The sequence below is a fragment of the Balaenoptera ricei genome, chromosome 8 (genome assembly GCF_028023285.1).
Source record: "Balaenoptera ricei isolate mBalRic1 chromosome 8, mBalRic1.hap2, whole genome shotgun sequence".
Taxonomy (NCBI): Eukaryota; Metazoa; Chordata; class Mammalia; order Artiodactyla; family Balaenopteridae; genus Balaenoptera; species Balaenoptera ricei.
In genome coordinates this window covers 71,785,669-71,804,550 of record NC_082646.1, presented here as the reverse complement: position 1 = coordinate 71,804,550, position 18,882 = coordinate 71,785,669, and the positions used below count along the sequence as shown (strand labels likewise).

Here is an 18,882-nt window from a genome sequence, read left to right as displayed (position 1 = left end):
CTTCTCACACTACACAACACCCCACATCTCTGTGGACGCTGAAGGAGAGGTTGAGCCGCACACTCGCTCACCCGGAGTCTCAGGTGCTTCTGGCCGGGTCGGTGAGAAACTGGCGGGAATCTGCAACACACAGGTAACTTCACTGAGGACCCAAGAAGGGCGACTTGGTAGTGGCCGCCTAGCAGCTCTTATAGTTCCCGCGGGGACACCTGTCCCGGGGTTTCCCGCCAATCTCAGTTCCTCCAGCTTCCCAGGCCCCGCCCACTCCCGAGCTGGCTGAGAGCTTTGAGGGCAGGGGAGCGAGGGAAGCCTATCGATATCTCTGGAATAGACTGCTCTACCCTGCGTCACCGCCTTCAAAGTCCCGCAGACTTCTCTGTAGATCGCCTAGCGGAAGTTTAGGCAGCGCTGCTCGGTCCGCGGGTTTTCAGGAGGCCGAAGCCAGCCTCGCGCCGGAACCATGGTGAGTTGGATTCCGAGCTCAGGCTGGGTTTGGGCAGAGGTCCGCTGGCTGGGGGTTGGCGAGCCGCCTCGCCTGTCATCCTCAGAGCGGCCCGAGGCCACGGGACATAGGAACCTTAGCCGAGGGGAGGGTTCAGGCAGTGATTCAGCATCTCCGGCCTGGCCGGGAGAGGGGAGGTCGGTAGTCGGTGCGGCCTTTCCCCGGGGTTTGTTTCGCTTTCCACCAGGCCTTGAACAGTACCTCCTCGGACTACTAGCCGAGTTCGCCCCTCAGTTTCCTTCAGTCGAGTAGATTCTGAGCGGTCCAGAGAGGCCCCTAGTGCTCTGTGTGGGAGAAAGGGAAAATGGGGACTTGAGATCTCCCTGTACTGCCAAGTGCGGACTTGACCCCAGGGTTTGGGTTCCTGGACCGCGTTCATTTTCCAGGTGGGTCCCTCTGTAATCTCTCCCTCAGAGCTCGATCAGAAAAGGCCCTTTTCAATCACGTTGTCCAGTCACCTAGTTTTACAAATGAGTGAACCGAAGCTGATAGGAGAAGTGATGGAATCAGGGTTACAGTATAGGGCTCAGGGCTTGCAGACTTATGTCTGCCATTCCAGCCCTCAGCCTGCTCACCCCCATGATTAGTCTCCCAAGTACTGTGCTGGTGGACTTGTTTTAATACCGTCCTTAAAGCAGTAATGGGTCTGTCGCTGTGGCTATTTGTGTCCACTTCTAACTTCCTGGGGACATTCTTGTGTTCATTCATTCAGTATGAATGTTTCAAAGGCACTATTTTAAGTACAGTGAAGGTTCAAAGATAAATCAGCATATCCCTAATCGTAATATAAAGTAGAAAGGGACGTGTAGATAAAGAACTGGTGGGAGTATGTTTTGGGATTTGGGGAGAAAAGATGGAGAAGACTTCAGGAGGTAGACATTTGAGCTAGTTTAGGGAAAAGTAATGCTTTTGACCATTTATTAGGGTCTGGTATAAGGGAAGAGCATAAGCAAAGATAGGAAGGAAAGTGGACACATAGGAACTTTAGTAATTGACTGAACCTAAAGCGGGTGCTATGGACAGTGTTAGAATTGGAAGATAGGTTGGGAGGATAGGTCCCATCTAGATCTGCTCTCCCCCACCCAACTAGCTCCTTGTAAATGTAAAACTGGTTTGCAGCTGAGTACAGTAGTAATCTTCCGATGAGGTTGCAATAACAGTCTTTTGTTAATGTTAGATGAAAACAGATGGAAGAACATTTTTTAATGATAGAGCTTGTTAAGATTTGGGATTTGTAATGTTCTCATATTAATAAGTCTTTTTTCATTTACTTTCAGTTTCGCAACCAGTATGACAATGATGTCACTGTTTGGAGCCCTCAGGTAAAATGTTTTATACTATTTCTATGAAGTGGTTTTTGGTGGCTGCAATGTGTTTAGAAACTTATGGGATTGTGGGCAGTGAGAAAATGGAATATAATCATTTTAGACTTTTCTGAAACCTAAGTGTATCATTAAAGTAAGTTTCCTAGTTTTTTTGTTTGTTATTTATTTATTTATTTTGGCTGAGCTGGGTCCTAGTTGCGGCATGCAGGATCTTTTTAGTCGCAACATGCGGACTCTTAGTTGCAGCACGCATGCAGGATCTAGTTCCCCGACCAGGGATCAAACCTGGGCCCCCTGCATTGGAGTTTTACCCACTGGACCATCAGGGAAGTCCCAAGTTTCCTAGTTTAACTATGTTCACCTGATTTTTGGGATCTCTAATTTTAAATATATAAGAGGGTCTTGTAAGATGATTCTAAGGTATGTTTTTTTTGTTTGTTTTAGGGCAGGATTCATCAAATTGAATATGCAATGGAAGCTGTCAAACAAGGTTCAGCCACAGTTGGTCTGAAATCGAAAACCCATGCAGTGTTGGTTGCGTTGAAGGTAAGTAAAGCAGTAAATATATCTTCTTCCTTTAGAAAACAGCTGTCAAATATAAGTTTCACTATACAGATAATAAAATTGTAAACTTGTTTTTCTGTCTTAAATAATGTCTCTATGTAGAGAGCACAGTCAGAACTTGCAGCTCATCAGAAAAAAATTCTCCATGTTGATAACCATATTGGTATCTCAATTGCGGGACTTACTGCTGATGCTAGATTGTTATGGTGAGTATGATCGTGGAAAACAAAAGAAACATCCCTTTGATTCATAATTGATTACACTTCTAGAAGAGATCCAGATATTTTAAGAAGTTGTCTGCCAGAGTGCTTATAAGTTAAGATCATGAATACCTTAATGGATTTGGAGTCAGTTACTAAGTATTCCATTTCTTGATCACTGCAGTATTAATTAATAGAATTAATCATATTAATATTAACGCTTTTGAGAAGTCATTGAATAATGTGTTACTTGATAACTCAGTATATATTGTTTGATATCAGGTCTGAGAAGAGCTTGACACTTTTGTCAGGTTTCTAAGGATCAGCTGAACTACCCTTGCTTTGTTTAATACATCAGTATTCATTTGACATTTATTTTTTGCAAAGCTCAATACTGGGTACTGCAGGGTATACAAAAGTGAATCAGACATAGATCTCATCTTTTAGGAACTTAAAATCTAGTAGAATATCTATAATACAAGGTAGAAAGTGGAGAGTAACAGGTATATCTCTGTGAGAGACCAGAGGAGATAAAGATTATTTCTAGTTGAGGGGCATTGTGTAAATGAAGAGCTGGGGCTTTGGGATCACACAGTCTTTAGTCCCCCCTTTTAGCACTTAGTCTGATATTGATCTAGTTACTTAAACTCTCAATTTTTTTAGTGTTTTTTTCTAAGGTTACTGATAAATAGCCTAACATGTAGAACACTTAACACAGTGTCTTTTGGTGTGTGTGTTGGGAGGTGGGAGGTAGTTAGCCAAAAGTAATCTCTTAAGTCTGTGATTTAATTAGGAAAGAAGGAATATAAACACTAAGGGCAGGGCTTCCCTGGTGGCGCAGTGGTTGAGAATCTGCCTGCCAATGCAGGGGACACGGGTTTGAGCCCTGGTGTGGGAAGATCCCACATGCCACGGAGCAACTAGGCCCGTGAGCCACAACTACTGAGCCTGCGCTTCTGGAGCCTGTGCTCCGCAACAAGAGAGGCCGCGATAGTGAGAGGCCCGCGCACCACGATGAAGAGTGGCCCCCGCTTGCCGCAACTAGAGAAAGCCCTAGCACAGAAACGAAGACCCAACATAGTAATCAATCAATCAATAAATCTTTAAAAAAACAAAACAAAAAAAAACCACTAAGGGCAAATAATAGTGCTAATGTTTAAAATTTTTAAGCTATCTGGCGAACCCCCCTGCTCTCTTAGGTCAGCAGTATAGTGACGGCATTATTAGTGACGGTTTCTTTTAGCTGTTGAAAATGTAATATATGTTGCGCCATCAAACATTTTATTTAACCCAGTCTGTCCAGAATATTGTCGTGTCACATGTAATCAGTATAAAAACTTTATTAATGAGATGTTTTACATTTTTTTTTGGTACTAAGTCTTTGAAATTTCATGTATATTTTGTACTTATGGTACATCTCAATTCAGACTAGCCACTTTTTCAGTGCTCACTGTTCACATGTGATTAGTACCTGCCACATTGGGCAATGCAGTTTTAGACAGCCCTGGGAAATGGACTTAAATGAAAGTAGAGAACAAGTAGCTTGGTTCCTGCAGCCAACATTTGATCATCACATGTGACATACACATAAACTAGACAAAGCAGCATGAAAGAAAAGTACATATCCATTTCTTGTTTATTCTCTTGGCTTTAATAGTTAGGCATGAATTTCCTTTTCCCCTGTGTTATACTTGCTTGAATCTTGTCAGGTTTAAGAGTGATACTCAACAGTCTAGTGTCTGATATCTCCTCTAGAGTGCTGCTTATGGATAGAAGTAACGTTGGCAGGACATGTTAACAGTGCCATACTATGGATTCTATTTCTTGTATTTGTTCTATTGGGGAAATTTTCATCAGCTTTCAAGAAAAAAAGCACTGTCTTGACGGTGGGAAGGGTAAGAGAAGAGACATTGCTCTTTTTCTCTTGCTCAGCCTTTTCTTCTCTATTCTATAAAGTGCTCTGAGACAAAGGTTATCTAGAGCTAAGGAACATTTTAGTCATAAACATAGTAAGATTATGAAAACTTTAAGGTTAGTCATTTAAAATTTAGAAAGAAGAGTTGGTATAAAAATGCATCCTTGTGGCCATGTCTTTATGGTTCCCTTGTATGAATGTAATTCATGTAAATGTCTGGAAGAAAGCAAAAAGAAATGAAATTATTTAGATTAGAAAAACTCTCTGTGATTTGAAATTACTGATTTTTCTTGTTTCTTTTTTAGTAATTTTATGCGCCAGGAGTGTTTGGATTCCAGATTTGTATTTGACAGACCTCTTCCTGTGTCTCGTCTTGTATCTCTAATTGGAAGCAGTATCCTTTTTATTTATGCATTTATTTTAGCATTTATGGATGTGGACTTCAAAGGGTTTTGATACTTTATCCTTACGTTACTTATTAGGAATATGATAATATGTAACATGGGTAAGATTGTGAAAACTTTAAGGTTAGTCATTTTTCAATAGCAGAATGTTTAAAATTTTTAGGAGAGTTGTAGGAAGTTTTACCACGAAAGAATGGGTCTAAATAAGAAATTGGGCTGCTCTTTTATCAGCCCTTATAGATAAGCAATTAATATTTTCCAGATACAGATAAGCCAAATTTCAGAAAAACTAAGCATCATTTTTAGAGGAGATTTAAAACTTTTTACTGGTGGTTCTAGATGTTCCCAAAAAATCCTTGCCCCTTATATCCAAAATGAATGAGATTCTTTACGTCAGAGAAAGTCATTTTGGTAGCACTCACTTTGGATTTGGTGGATAGCCAAACATTTTTTAATACTAAGCCAAATAAATATTTCTCTTTTATTTTCTTCTTCTTATGGTGGATTATGCAGCAATTAAGAAACTAGAGTTCTTTGTTAATAATGTTTAATTTGGAAATAAAGATAGTACTTTATACCTTGTTAGAACAGGCTCTTTAACTAGTTTAAGAAACTCAGATACCAACGCAGCGATATGGCCGGAGACCATATGGTGTTGGGCTGCTTATTGCTGGTTATGACGTAAGTTCATAGAGTATTGTTATATTTTAATGATTTTTTAAAAACTGACTAGAAGTTTTCTAATTTTTAGCTCAATCAAAGTCAAAAATTATGTGGTGTATTTTTCTTCTCTTTGTAGGATATGGGCCCTCACATTTTCCAAACTTGTCCATCTGCTAACTATTTTGACTGCAGAGCTATGTCCATTGGAGCCCGTTCTCAGTCAGCTCGCACTTACTTGGAGAGACATATGTCAGAGTTTATGGAGTGTAAGTGATTTTTATTTTCTTGTCCCCTCCAGTCTTTATGTAGTGAATAAATACAGTATTCTAAGTGAAGAAAACTATCTGCTTTACAGAAAGAATTTTTAAAAAGATTAAGCCCATGAAGTGTATATTATTTCTGTCACACATACTAGCTTTTACTTTCTCTGGCTACCACAGTAATTTGAATCATCAGTAGAACTTTTTCAAAATATAAATATGTGTCCCTAACCTTGAAGATTCTTGATTCAATTGGTCTGAAGTAAGTGTGCCCCAGCCAGAGTTGAGAGCTACTGTACTAGCTACCAGTTGTAAGTTCTGTTTACAACTTTTAGTTTTCTGAGATTCTTATTTTTAGCCACGCAGACATTCTGCATTAAGTATTCCATAAATAAATAAGGAGTCAGTGTAGCTGTGGGAAAGAAAGGTAAAAGATGTAAGGTGTGTTGATAGGGCAGGTTTTTGAGTAGTTTGTTTATGCAAGGGTCTTGGATTTTAACACATGCTTTTTATGCATCTATTGGGGTAATCATGTGGTTTTTTTCCCCCCTGTATTCTATTGTGGTATATTGCATTGCTTTTGAACATTAAACCAGCTTTGCATTCCTGGGATAAATCCCTTTTGGTCATGGTGTATAATATAAATTATATATATATGTATTATAATGTTTATATAAACATAAATGTTGCTGGATTCAGTTTGCTGGTATTTTGTTGAGGTTTTTTGTGTATATGTTCATAAGGGATATTAATCTGTAGTTTTACTTTCTTGTGGTATCCTTGTGTAGTTTTGGCATCTGGGCCAAAACTACACAAGGATAGTTGTACTTGGCCACATGCAAGGAGTTGGAGGCTCCTTTTATAAAGAGCAAATACAGTGGTGAGCATTCCACAGAATACATTATATGAAACTTTGAGCTGTATCATTTGTGAATCAGGATTTTGATTTAACTTAGCATAAGAAAAGGGTAAAGTCAGTAACAAAAATCATGTATCCTCTCATTAAATAAAATAATAGCAATCTAATAAGAGATTATTAAAAGATTATATGGCCAAACTTTAGACTTTTGGGTTTTTGTATTATGATATATTTAGTATGTGACTAAAACCATGATTTCAGACTATAGGGCTGACAAAAGAAGCCTAGCATGAAAATGGAATTAAGAAATAGTTGTTAATCTATTATATTTTAGGCAATTTGAATGAACTGGTTAAGCATGGTCTGCGTGCCTTACGGGAGACACTTCCTGCAGAACAGGACCTAACTACAAAGGTAAATATCACATTTCCCAATTGTAGATACTAACATTATGGTTTAATCATTTATCATATAAATGTAAGTAATAGAGGTTTGTATACTTATAGTTCTTTAATTTGCGAGTTGGTTGCCTTGGCTCATTCTCTCTCTTTAAGATGTTCACTAAAAGGGACTGATTTTGAAATGATTTTTAAACATTTCTTTTTAGTATAAAACAATAAAAGCAGTATGTCTGAGATAGAATATTCTTCATTTCTTCAAGAGGTAGGAATATCGTCATATTTTTAATTCAGTTAACAAATATGTACATTGAGCACCTACCACATGCAGGCAGTAGGCATTGAGAATATATAGTAAACATAACAAACATCTTGGCATTTTTGGGACATACATCCAAGTGGGGGAAGAGAGACAATATACCCACAAGTAAATTATATAGGATATTAGAAGGTGATAAATGCTATAGAAAAAATAAAACAGGTTAAGAGGAGTAAGAGTGACAAATAGGGTGTAGGAAGGAGGTGTGGTGGGTATAATTTAAAATAGAGTGGTCAGGGATGGCCTCACTGAGAAAGTGAAATTTGAGGGAAAGATCTAAAGGAGGTGAGTGAGTGAGCTATGCAGATGTCTAGATCAGTATTCTTCCAGGGAGTATTATTACCAAGGCCTTGAGTCTAGAATGTCCCTAGTGTTCGAAGCAAGGAGGCCGGTAGTGTCAGAGTCAGTGATCAAGAGGAAGAGAAGGAATGAAGTCAGAGAGGTAATGGAGGCCAGATTGCGTATGTCCTATAAACCATTGTAGATGCTTTGGATTTTACTCCAAGTGGGCTGTTAGAGTTTGAACAGAGGAATACCATGGCTTGATTTAGGTTTTAAAAGAGTCACTCTGGTTGCCATTTTGAGAACAGATTGTAGTGGGGACATGGGTGGAAATAGTTTCAAGATTGTTATAGTAATTCAGGTGAGAGATTGTGGTGGATTAGAGCAGAGTCATAAGAGTTGGAGATGATGAGAAGTGGTTCACTTTTGCTTATGTTTTGAAATTAGAACCAAAAAGGTTTGCTAACAAATTGGTTGTGGGGTGTGAGCTTAAAAAAAAAAAAAAAATCAGGTTTTTGGCCGGATTAGAGGAAGGAGAGATTGATGGGTTACTGAGATGGATAAGACAGTTAGAGAACAGGTTTTGGGGTAGGGTTGTGGAGGAAGATCAGGCGGTTAGTTTAGGACTTAACAGGATTTGAAATGCCTCTTGTTTGTCCATTTGGTGATATAGAATAAACAGTTATCAGATGTTCACCCCCTAGAGTTTGGTGGAGAATGGTCTATCCTAGAGTTAAAAATGTTGGAGTCTTTGTGTAGAAATGGCATTTAGAGACTGGCCTGGATTAGATTTCTAAAAGAATCGAATACTTAGACAAGAGGTTTGAAGACTTGGTTAAGGGCACTCTACCCTTTAGAGGTTGGGAGGTAAGTAGGAATCAGCAGAAAGGACTGAGAAAGATGACGAGGGAGGTGGGAGGAAAACTTGGAAAATGAGGCATCCTTAAAAGCAAATGAAGAAACTGCAGTCGTCCCTTGGAATCTGGGGAGGGATTTGTTCCAGGGCCCCCCCCCTTGGATACAAAATCTGCAGATGCTCAAGTCCCTTATATAAAACGGCATAGTATTTGCATCTTAACCTACGCACATCCTCCTGTACACTTAAAATCATCTCTAGATTACTTATAATACCTAATACAATGTAAATGCGTGTAAATAGTTGTAATTGCAATGTAAATGCTATGTAAACAGTTGCCAGTGCACAGCAAATTCAAGTTTTGCTTTTTGGAACTTTCTGGAATTTTTTTTTTTTCCCCGAATATTTTTGATCCATGGTTGATTGAATCTGAGGATGCAGAACCCACAGATAGAGGGGCCGACTGTCTTTCAAAGAAAAGAGAATGAAAAATTGCCAATAGACCATGGAAGATGTGGACTGAGAATTAACCATTAGATTAGCAGTGATGTCTCTGGGACTTGACTAGACAATCTTAATGGAACGGTGGGGTAAAAGCCTGATAGGAAAGGAGTCAGGAGAAAATGAGAAGAGAGAAATTGGAGACAGCCATTTGGAAGAGATTTTCTGTTGTGGGTTCAGAGAAATGGGGTGGTGGCTGGAAGAGAATGTAGTGAAAAAAGGGTTTTTTGTTGTTTTGGTTTTTTAAGATGGGAGAGATTACAGCAGGTTTGCTGCATGGGTATAAGAATAATCCAGTATCAAGAAAAACATTTATATAAGATAAAAATGAGAAAAACTGCTAGACCAGTTACCTTGAACAGCACACAGGTGGAAAGGTAGGCCTTAGAGAGGAAATTGGGCTATTCATTCCCAGTAACAGGAAGGGAGAGAATCTAGGGACATAGATACAGAAAAGAGTGGATACTGTGGGAGCTTGTGAACATTCTCTTCTGATTGCTTCTATTTTCTCAGTGAAATAGGAACAAGGTTTTAAGCTGGAAGGAGAATGGAGAATATTAGAAAGAGTTGTCCAGGGAATGGGAGATTGAATGATCTAGGGACCCGTATAATACAACAACCACTAAAGGCCTCCTTGAGGTTAATGATCATTAACTAAAGTGAGATCAGTCAGCATATTATAAAATCCATTTTGTTATAATGAATGGATAATTAATATTTAATATGTATATGGAGACTTTATAGCCTGCATAATCTTTTAAACACTTTTTTCTATTATGAAAATAATATTCTTTCAAAAAAATTAGGAAAGTACATTAAATTGTTTTAATTTGTTTAAAATACCTATAATGTCATCACTCCAAGATGACTGTCTTTTAAAATTTGGGTACACAGTTGACTGTTGACATTTACAACTTGGAAGAGTTTGCTCAGGTATCTGGCTTCCTGATTTCACATTTTTACCGAATCATAGAGAATGCCCTATATATATCCTTAATGCCTCAAGTTTTTGCTGAAATTTTAATCTTACGGGAGCTCTTTTGCACTGGTTAGCGTTCACTGAACACTTTAAGAATTGCTTTTTAATTTTTCCATGTAGAACATAGTTCAATCCCCTAAATTCAACACTTTAGAACCCAAAATTTATTTCCCTAAGAACTATCATGTCTTAACTTACACACGAAACAAATTTGATTATTTCTTAGAAGTTAGGGTTACTTCCTAGCAAAGTGGTTTGTTCCCTCACACTGGTCTTCTCATTCCCATTATGAACAAAGTTGCAAATTTCTAGGTGACATAGACCTTTGGAATTATTCATGATTATCAAAAGTGAATATTAGGGACTTCCCTGGTGGTTCAGCAGTTAAGACTCTGTGCTCCCAATGCAGGGGGCCTGGGTTCAATCCCTGGTCAGGGAACTAAATCCCACATGCCGCAACTGAGACCTGGCGCAGCCAAATAAATAAATAAATAAATTTTTTTAAAAGCGAATATTAAATCTGCAAATTACAAAAGTTGACTAGTTTTCTTCTTCCTTTTTTCCCTAAGTATTTTTTAAGTCTCATTCAAGTGCTATATAAATTTTTACTCTGCTTTTTTCCATCCAACATTTTATCATAAGCATTTTTCCAACCTAAATTCTCTTGAGTTTTAATTTTTACCTTTTTTTTTCCCCCCTCAGAATGTTTCCATTGGAATTGTTGGTAAAGACTTGGAGTTTACGATTTATGATGATGATGATGTGTCTCCTTTCCTGGAAGGTCTTGAAGAAAGACCACAGAGAAAGACACAGGTATATAACTAATTATAAGCAAGAGACTTTAGTTCTATTGTTCCTACCATGACTGTGTAAATCTACCACTTTTGTCTTTAATTATTGAGATAGGCTCATAATTCATGTGGCAGTGGGAAAACTAAGAACTGACTAAAGTAAAATACTGAGGGGTCAGTGATGTCCATAAAACACAAAAAGGGTGATTTGGCTACCTATTACAGTTTCTCACTTCTGTGGGTTGATGGGCTCAGCTAGATGGTTCTTTTGCTCATCTCATTTGGGGTCTCTCAAACGTTCCAGTCAGTTGAGGGAGTGGGGCTGGAACATCCAAGATGGCTTTACTCACATGTCTTCTTTACTCATACTTGCTAGGTATCTTAGAGGGACAGCTAGAAGGCTGGGACCTCTGCTAGGATCACTGGGCCTCTGTCCACGTAGTCTCAGGGCCTTTCCTTCACCAGATTATCTCTTGCAGGTTGCAAAAGTTCAAAAACTCAGAAGTGCAAGCTGCCAGGCATTCTTAAGGCTGAGGCCCAGGACTGGCACAGCATCACTTCTGTACATTCTGTTGGTTAAAACAAGTCATAGGGCCAGCCAAGATCCTAACAGAGTGGGGACTGAGAGAAAATTCATTGGGGACCAGCTTGGGAAACTAAGTTGGCTCTTCACAAATATTGAGAAAAGGATCAAGAAGTATTGGTGAATCTCAGGTTAAATACTAGACTTTTTTTGTTGAACGTTTAGAGTACACATTTGCTTTTGTAGATGCTTATTTGATAGCTGTGTAATTGAAAAAAAAAAAACTGTCATGAATTTCCTCTACAGCATGAATTTTTTTTAACTTGTTGGTATTTGGAGGAGCAGGATTTGCATTATTTAACTGCTATTGGTAAGAACCAGCACTGTTGGGAAGAATGCGGTGGAGTACCACACAGCTGCTTTGTTTGAAAATATTTTTGCTGTGTTCATTAGTGCTAAAGAGGAAAAGAATGTCTAAAATGTGCCAGTATTTTAAGGCTAGTAGTGATAATAAAAGGAAAGCCTTTATTCTTGATGAAGACAAAGTATGATGAAATGCTGGAATTGTTCAGTGATGCTTAGGTTTTCAGAACTGTAAAATTGTATCTATTTTTTTAAAACCCCTTGTTCAGAAATTTTAATAGGACAGTGAACCAAAATTGAGTATCCAGAATGTCTCCTAACTCCTTTTCTCATAAATTTTTTATTATAATGTAATGTTTATGATTAAAAGTATATATTGGTCAAGTGTTCTTTTTACATATTTTCTTTTTTCTTCCTCTCTTAAGCCTACTCAACCTGCTGATGAACCTGCAGAAAAGGCTGATGAACCAATGGAACATTAAATGATAAACCAGTCTATATATGTATTATCATACATGTAAGAATGCAGGAACACGTACTGATGACAATAACCTATACTTTGAACCAAAAGATGCAGAATGGTGGAATGGTGTGTTTTAGGAATCAGTCCAGATGTGAGTTTTTTCCAAGCAACTTCACCAAAACCATATAATGGGGTGCATTTTCTTTAAGAGCGTCTCTATAATCATTTTCTAGAAAGTATAGTTATCTGAACTAACGTTTTTATATGAAGAACATAGTGTCTTTGTGGTTTTAAAGACAACTGTGAAATAAAATTGTTTCACCTGCTGATGTATTGGTGTTTTGCTTTTTAAGCAGCTTCAACTCTGAATAGTAGTCTGAGATTACAGCTGTGTCATCATCATGTGTGGTCACCATGTTTGCCAAATTAAATTGCCTTATTTTTAGTGACAGGAAAAATATTACCTCTTATCTATAACAGCCTTATACTAATGCCCCAGTGTATGGACTGGCTGCATGAGAATCCATGGAGATTTGGTCCAGAATACAAATTTTAGGGTTCAACCCTGGAGATTCTGATTAAAACCTAAGAAACTACCACTTTCTAACAATAGTAGTAGGAAGATTGTTGACATAGGAACGATTTTTCTTTCCAACCAGCAGGTGGCAGTAGTGATATCTCTGGTCTGGTCTCAGTGTAGGGAATTTCTACAAAGATAGCAAAAGGGAAATTTAATCCCAAACCATCATTTCCTCTTATCCTGCCCAGCCCTACTTAAGCATAATCTTTAGGCTGCCTTCCATTATTCCTATGAACTGTGTATGTAAATATTGCAGTACAATTTTTATCTTAGATCATGCAAAATGAAATTAGAGGAAATCTGTTTTAAAAAACAAAGCCAGTAATCCAGAATTTTGCTGCTAAGAAGCCTAGAAGAATTATTTTATTTTCTGAGATTCATATCTTTTTAGGGAGGAGCAGTTTGTTTATAGATAGGGAACTTGGATTTTTGACCTAATTCTACTAATTAGCTGTTACTGGCTTTGAGCAATTTACTTAGCCTTCCCTTAGGGAAATCCTTTGGAGAATTATTGTGAAGGTTAAGTGGGAAAATTTATGTGAAACTTAGTAGGTTTAAATCTCTCTGTGACTTCTTGAAGGCAGAGTGGTAAGAGAAACTGGCACTTGTTGAAGGAATGACCTCTGACTAAATACAGGAATGTGGAGATGTTGGTCTCCACTCTGGAATCAGCCTCAAGAGACCGCCATTTGAGCTTGAGATGAGGCCACCAGTACCATTTGACCTACAATGTAGTTGCATCAAGGATATGTAACTCACAAACACAAAACAGTGAAAGAGGGAGTCCTCCTACCTGCCTTCAGACTCGGCGTACAGTCTGGGCAAGGGAGCATAAGTGAGAAATTTCATAATTGCTCTTTCCTCAAGCAGGTCTCCCTTCCCATGTGCCTTTCACTGTGTGAGCCTCTGTCTTTGTTGAGTAATTATGTTTAAATGTGTGTGTGTGTGTGTGTGTGTGTGTGTGAGAGAGAGATTTTTGTGCCTGTTCCCTGAATGTAAACCAACTACTTTGCTGGCACTCAGCCAAAAAAAAAAAATTGATCTGTATTGTACTTCGGGGGCAATTTTAGTAATTTTTTTTTCAATATGTAATTTTAGTCTGACACACTGACTTTAGAACTTAAAATCCTCCCCACCCCAGTAAGATTCAATTCCATTATCTGTAGAGAGTTCATTTTGATGCCTTTTCATGTTTTATCTAGTGTGTTATACTCAGGCATTCCATTTAGTCTGTATTAAATAAACAATAAAATTCCTAATAATGTCCTCATAAAACCTATCACTTTAATATAAAGATAACATTTAATTCTCTGGAATTATTAGGCATCTATATGTACATCTTTGAAGAACTGGTATAGTTAGAAATAAGAGACAGTAAAGTAGGTGACAGGATTCAGGTTCTCATCCTAGTTTTTTCAGTGTTTAACCATTTTGTGATCTTGGGGGCAAGTCCCTTTTCTCTAGGCCTTGATTTTCTAGACATCTAAAATTTTCAATTCTTAGTATATGACAGGTCCTTGCTCTCAATTTATAATTTAAAAAGTGTTCAAACACAACATTGTAAAACTGTACCCCAATAAAAAAAAATAAAGTGTTCAAAATGATATAATTACATGCTAGAGTAAAAAGTCCCAAAACAAAGTTCATGTTATAACAAGTGAGGAAGAATTAGGCTGTATAAGAGCCTGATATCTGTTCAACAAGCTCTGTATTTCAGAATATACAATAATATATATACACCACCAGGGACAATTTTCAGCACAGACCCAAACTGCCGAGCTTTCTTATTGCTAAGTCTAGTTTTTATGCCTTTTGGGTCCTCTTTTCATGCTGATAGATAGTCAGTTCTTGATAAGTGGGCTTGGGAACCAGATAACTGCATTTATGAAAATTCCGTATTAAAAATGAAGATAGAAATGGAACAACTTCTTGTACACATACCTTGGGTTGATCTCAAGGGAATTACACTGAGTGAAAAAAAAAAAGCGCCAAACTCAAAAGGTTATATTGTATAATTCACTTATATTACATCCTTGAAGTGACAAAATTATAATGATGGGGAACAGGGTCGTAGTAGCCACGGGTTAAGGAGGGAAGTGGCTGTGACTGTAAAAGGATAGCAGGGAAGGAAATCTAAAAAAAAGTGGATATATGTATGACTGATTAACTTTGCTGTACAGCAAGAAACTAACAACGTTGTAAAGCAACTATACTCCAATAAAAATTAAAATTAAAAAAAGAAAGCAGAAGGGAGCTTTGTAATGGAGTTATTCTATATCTTGACCAGTGGTGATCATACAAATCTAATGGTAAAATTGCATGTGAAACTGGTAAAATCTGAATGAGGAGGAGTGAATTGTATCAATGTCAGTTTCCTGGATTTGATATTGTACTCTAATTATGGAAGATTTTTTTTACCATTGGAAGAAACTAGGTGAAGATGGGATATCTGTATTAATGTCATTTTTACAATTATCTCACAAAAAATAGTTTTAATAAAATGAATGTACAGGATTTGAGGAGCACATGGCCTTTGCGATATATTTTGGGTTCTCAAAGAATTTATTTTTTGCTTGATGGTTCCAGAAAGAAGAAATCTCAAAATAGCTGGATTCTAGATAGATGAAGCACTATTTGTGTTCTATCTCCCTAATTGAGATGAGCCTATTAATAAGGTCAGGTTCTGTCAGACCTCTTTGTATTCACAGTATTTTGCTTAAGGTTTCTAAAAAAAATTTATTAATAATTGTCCAGAAAACCCTCTTTGGGGGAGGGGGGTACGTGGAACCTTAAATGGACAAAACCGCAGGTACTATAATTGTAGCTGTAACAATTAGGTCTTTGGAGACCGGTAAAATCCTTTTAAAACAGTGACTGTCAGTCTCCCTTGAAGGATTAAAAAAATTTAATCTAGGTGCTTGTAAAGGATCATGAAAGGGACCGTTACTATATAAGGACCGGAAATCATACCAGTGCTACTGTGATGTTCAAGCAACTCCAGCCTAACTGCAGAGGCAGAGATTCAGACTACAGCGTTAAGAACTGAAATGGATCTTCATATAATCTAGTGTCTCTTATTAGAAGAACTGAAATTACTTTCTCAAACTGTATTTAGCTACTTTCCCAGTTTATTAGTGGGTAAGCTAGAAAAGGGATTCCAGCTCCCAGTCTAGCGTTCTTTGCCACTGGGCCACAGAGCCCTGTAAAATGTTTTTCCTTTCTGTCCAAGCACTTCTTCTTGGTTGTTTCCGTTTCTGGAAGAAAATACAATTTCTAAGTGGCGTTTAAATAACCTCAACGCTTAACCCAAGCTTGCAGGGAAAACTTAAGTATGTTTTCCCAGCTCCCTCTTTGGCCTAAAGCGGCCGAGGGCTTGAGAAGAGGAAGAGACTCGAAGTTCTTTTAGAATTAGAAATGCTTACGACGTACTCGCAGCGCGCAGACGCAGGACGGAGATGCGTGTCCTCTCTGAGTTGCCGTAGGGGCTAAGGTGGCTGTGGCCTGGGTCGGTTCCCCACCCCCTTCCACGTCAGCCTAGGACTTTGCTGGTCAGCCGCCGCTGCTGCGGGTTGGAGCCGGAGGACACGGTCCCCCGGTTTCCCCAGCCGCTGCCCCTCGGAGTCAGGTAGCGGGCCGCAAGCCCCTAATCTCGGAGAGTCGTCCTGGGCTGGGCAGAGGCGGAGGAACGCGCTCTAGCGGGAAGCTTCGGAAGGGGAGCGACTAGGCCGCTAGCGTCCGTGCCTGGCGAAGTGGAACGCGGGACTGGAAGGCTCTGGGCGGGACGCCCCATTTCGGCCTGCGTGCTGGCCGGGGGTCTTCTCCGACCCAGGGCGCCGGGGCTCGCCATTTCGGACCGGGGCTTGCTTTGCAGGAGGGAAGGGACGGGGAAGCGTCCCACGGATGAACGCATTAAAGCTCTTTAAGGTTTCAGCAGAGTATTCGTGCACGGGCTCTTTTAACTTCAGAAGTTCAGATTGTGTATTATGTTTAAAAATCACTTTTATATCGCGATGGGCTGGAGGGCTGGGGGACTGTCACTGTATGGTGGGCTTTAGTTCTGCAGTACAGCATTCTGAACCGCGGGCGGGATCGTGCGGTGGGAGATAATATACCTTAGGCCAAGGCTGACAAGTGTGTGTTTTTTAATATATCAGGATTTATTTTTATGCAACATAACATAGATTAATCCTCCCCTTCTAATACTTTAGAATTCATAAGCCAAACTGAATGAACTAAAGACAAGAAAGATCACGATAGTTACTGGTTCTATTTTTGTTTTTTGGTTTTGTTTTGTTTTTTCGCTTGTGATGATATCCTTGTATTTATTTTTCTAGGTTTTTTTTGGCATCCGTTATCTTTAAATCTTGTATCGAGAGTTGGCTATAACCGGAAACCATGACGGCTGCTGAGAACGTATGCTATACGTTAATTAACGTGCCAATGGATTCAGAACCACCTTCTGAAATTAGCTTAAAAAATGATCTAGGTAAACTTTGATAATACTTTGAAAATGAAATGAAAAAAAGCTCATTTGCTTTTCAAGTTCCTTTACAATTAGAAATGCTTAATTTTTGTCTTAATTTTTTTATTAGGATCTCTTCAATAGAACTTTGTCTTATTAAAAATGAAAATATGTTACCTTTAGGCCTGCAATATTGGTTTTTAGAAATAAAACATCTCAGTTTAGCTTATAACATGGTGGGATGGGGCTAAAGAAATGTAATGGTTTAGTTTTTAACTATTCTTCAAGATAACGTAATGTCTGGTTTAAATGTAGCTGACAGTTCTCTGTAAATAACAGGTTGAGAATGTGTATTTGAATGTTTTAATTCCTTTGTGCACTTAACTTCATATTACTTAGCTTGTAAAACCAAAAGAACTTTGTTCTTTGGGTTCACTACCTGTTGAACAAGTAAGTCAACACTGAGATATATGTATATTTTTCAGAAAGATTTAAGCTTTTCATTTTTAAAGCATTTATGCGAAGAAGAAAACAAAAACTATATTTCTGAATTTTAAAAGTGTATACTGTATCTCCTTTTTGTGAGTGATTCTGTCAGAAATTTTTTAAGTAATGCATATTCCAAGATAATGATTCTTGTTTGACTGAACTACTAAAAATAAGTTTAACTTAAACTGATAACTACTGTTTAAAACAGATTAGAGGGAAAATTATGCTTCAAACCTTGAGAGTATCTTTTAAAAGATAGTTTGCAGTTTGAAAGGAGATGATGTTTTGCTTTCATATTCCCACCTCTTAATCAGCAGTAATGGAATATCTCCTGATTTAGGTTACTCAATACTAGGTTTCTATTGAGGTCTGTTTTTAGAGAAGGAAAAAGAAATGTTTTTTTATGGCATTTAAACTGATATCCTTAGTTTGCAAAAGCCACCTGTACTGTATTTCCTTTTTTTTTCATGTTCATGTTAGATAGTAGAATGGAATGCAAATTAATGAATAAACTTTCAGTACTATTTTTTTCTCATAATTTTAAAGTTTTAATTTTTAACCCCCCAGAATACTTAAGTTTACTGCTGGTACAATAAACTTTATTGCTGTTTATTGCTGGAACAAAACTTGTCCTTAACTGTAAAAATACTCTTAACTACCTGCCACCTACCAAATAAATAAATAAGTAGTCTTGAATTTTTTGTATATTTTTTACTTTATTGCAAAAGAGTTGAGATGAGAAAAAGTTTAGGAGTAGCTTCCAATTTGAGTAACAAATACTTTTGTTTGGTGAAATAGTGAGTTGCTTTAACTACCCTTTACCTTTAATCACTGGATGTGAGCCCTGGTGACTATACATTCCCTGGAGTATATTTTGGTGAATTGAATTGATATTTGAAAATTTCTATGTTTTTGATAGTGTTCACACAGGAAAAGAAGTTCTGAAAATTTTGAGTATGTGGAAAGAAGCATTCTTCACCTCAATTTGAATTGTTAGAATAAATGGAAATTGGGGTTAGGGGAACTTGAAATAAATGGTGTTGACTTTTTACAAGTTTGCTTAATAAACTTACTTTTAAAACGTTTTAACCTTTAGTTACAAGTGGATTTTTATCCTGCTAAACTTTTTGGATTTGCTAATTCATGAAAAGTAGCCTAAAACTGGAACAAAAGAAGCCATCAGC

At 37.9% G+C, this 18,882-nt stretch overlaps 2 protein-coding genes across 3 annotated transcripts in view; both read left to right on the top strand.

Moving 5' to 3' along the window:
• The first annotated feature begins 354 nt into the window (after positions 1-354).
• Positions 355-12,512, top strand: PSMA1 (proteasome 20S subunit alpha 1). Its single transcript, XM_059929561.1, has 10 exons — positions 355-463; positions 1,780-1,824; positions 2,272-2,373; positions 2,494-2,597; positions 4,812-4,900; positions 5,521-5,591; positions 5,710-5,839; positions 7,027-7,106; positions 10,730-10,840; positions 12,130-12,512. Exons 1-10 carry the CDS (start codon positions 461-463, stop codon positions 12,184-12,186), a joined length of 792 nt encoding a protein of 263 aa, XP_059785544.1. The 5' UTR covers positions 355-460; the 3' UTR covers positions 12,187-12,512.
• Positions 12,513-16,235: 3,723 nt separating this feature from the next.
• Positions 16,236-18,882, top strand: part of COPB1 (COPI coat complex subunit beta 1) — a 31,745-nt gene continuing 29,098 nt past the window's right edge. Inside the window, exons 1-2 of one of the 2 annotated variants that reach the window (XM_059931184.1) lie at positions 16,236-16,372; positions 17,082-17,233. In XM_059931184.1, coding sequence (XP_059787167.1) covers positions 17,143-17,233 — 91 coding nt within the window. In that variant the 5' untranslated portion in view covers positions 16,236-16,372; positions 17,082-17,142. Of the gene's footprint in view, positions 16,373-16,425; positions 16,672-17,081; positions 17,234-18,882 lie in introns of those variants that run through there. The other variant, XM_059931185.1, reaches the window with a different exon arrangement.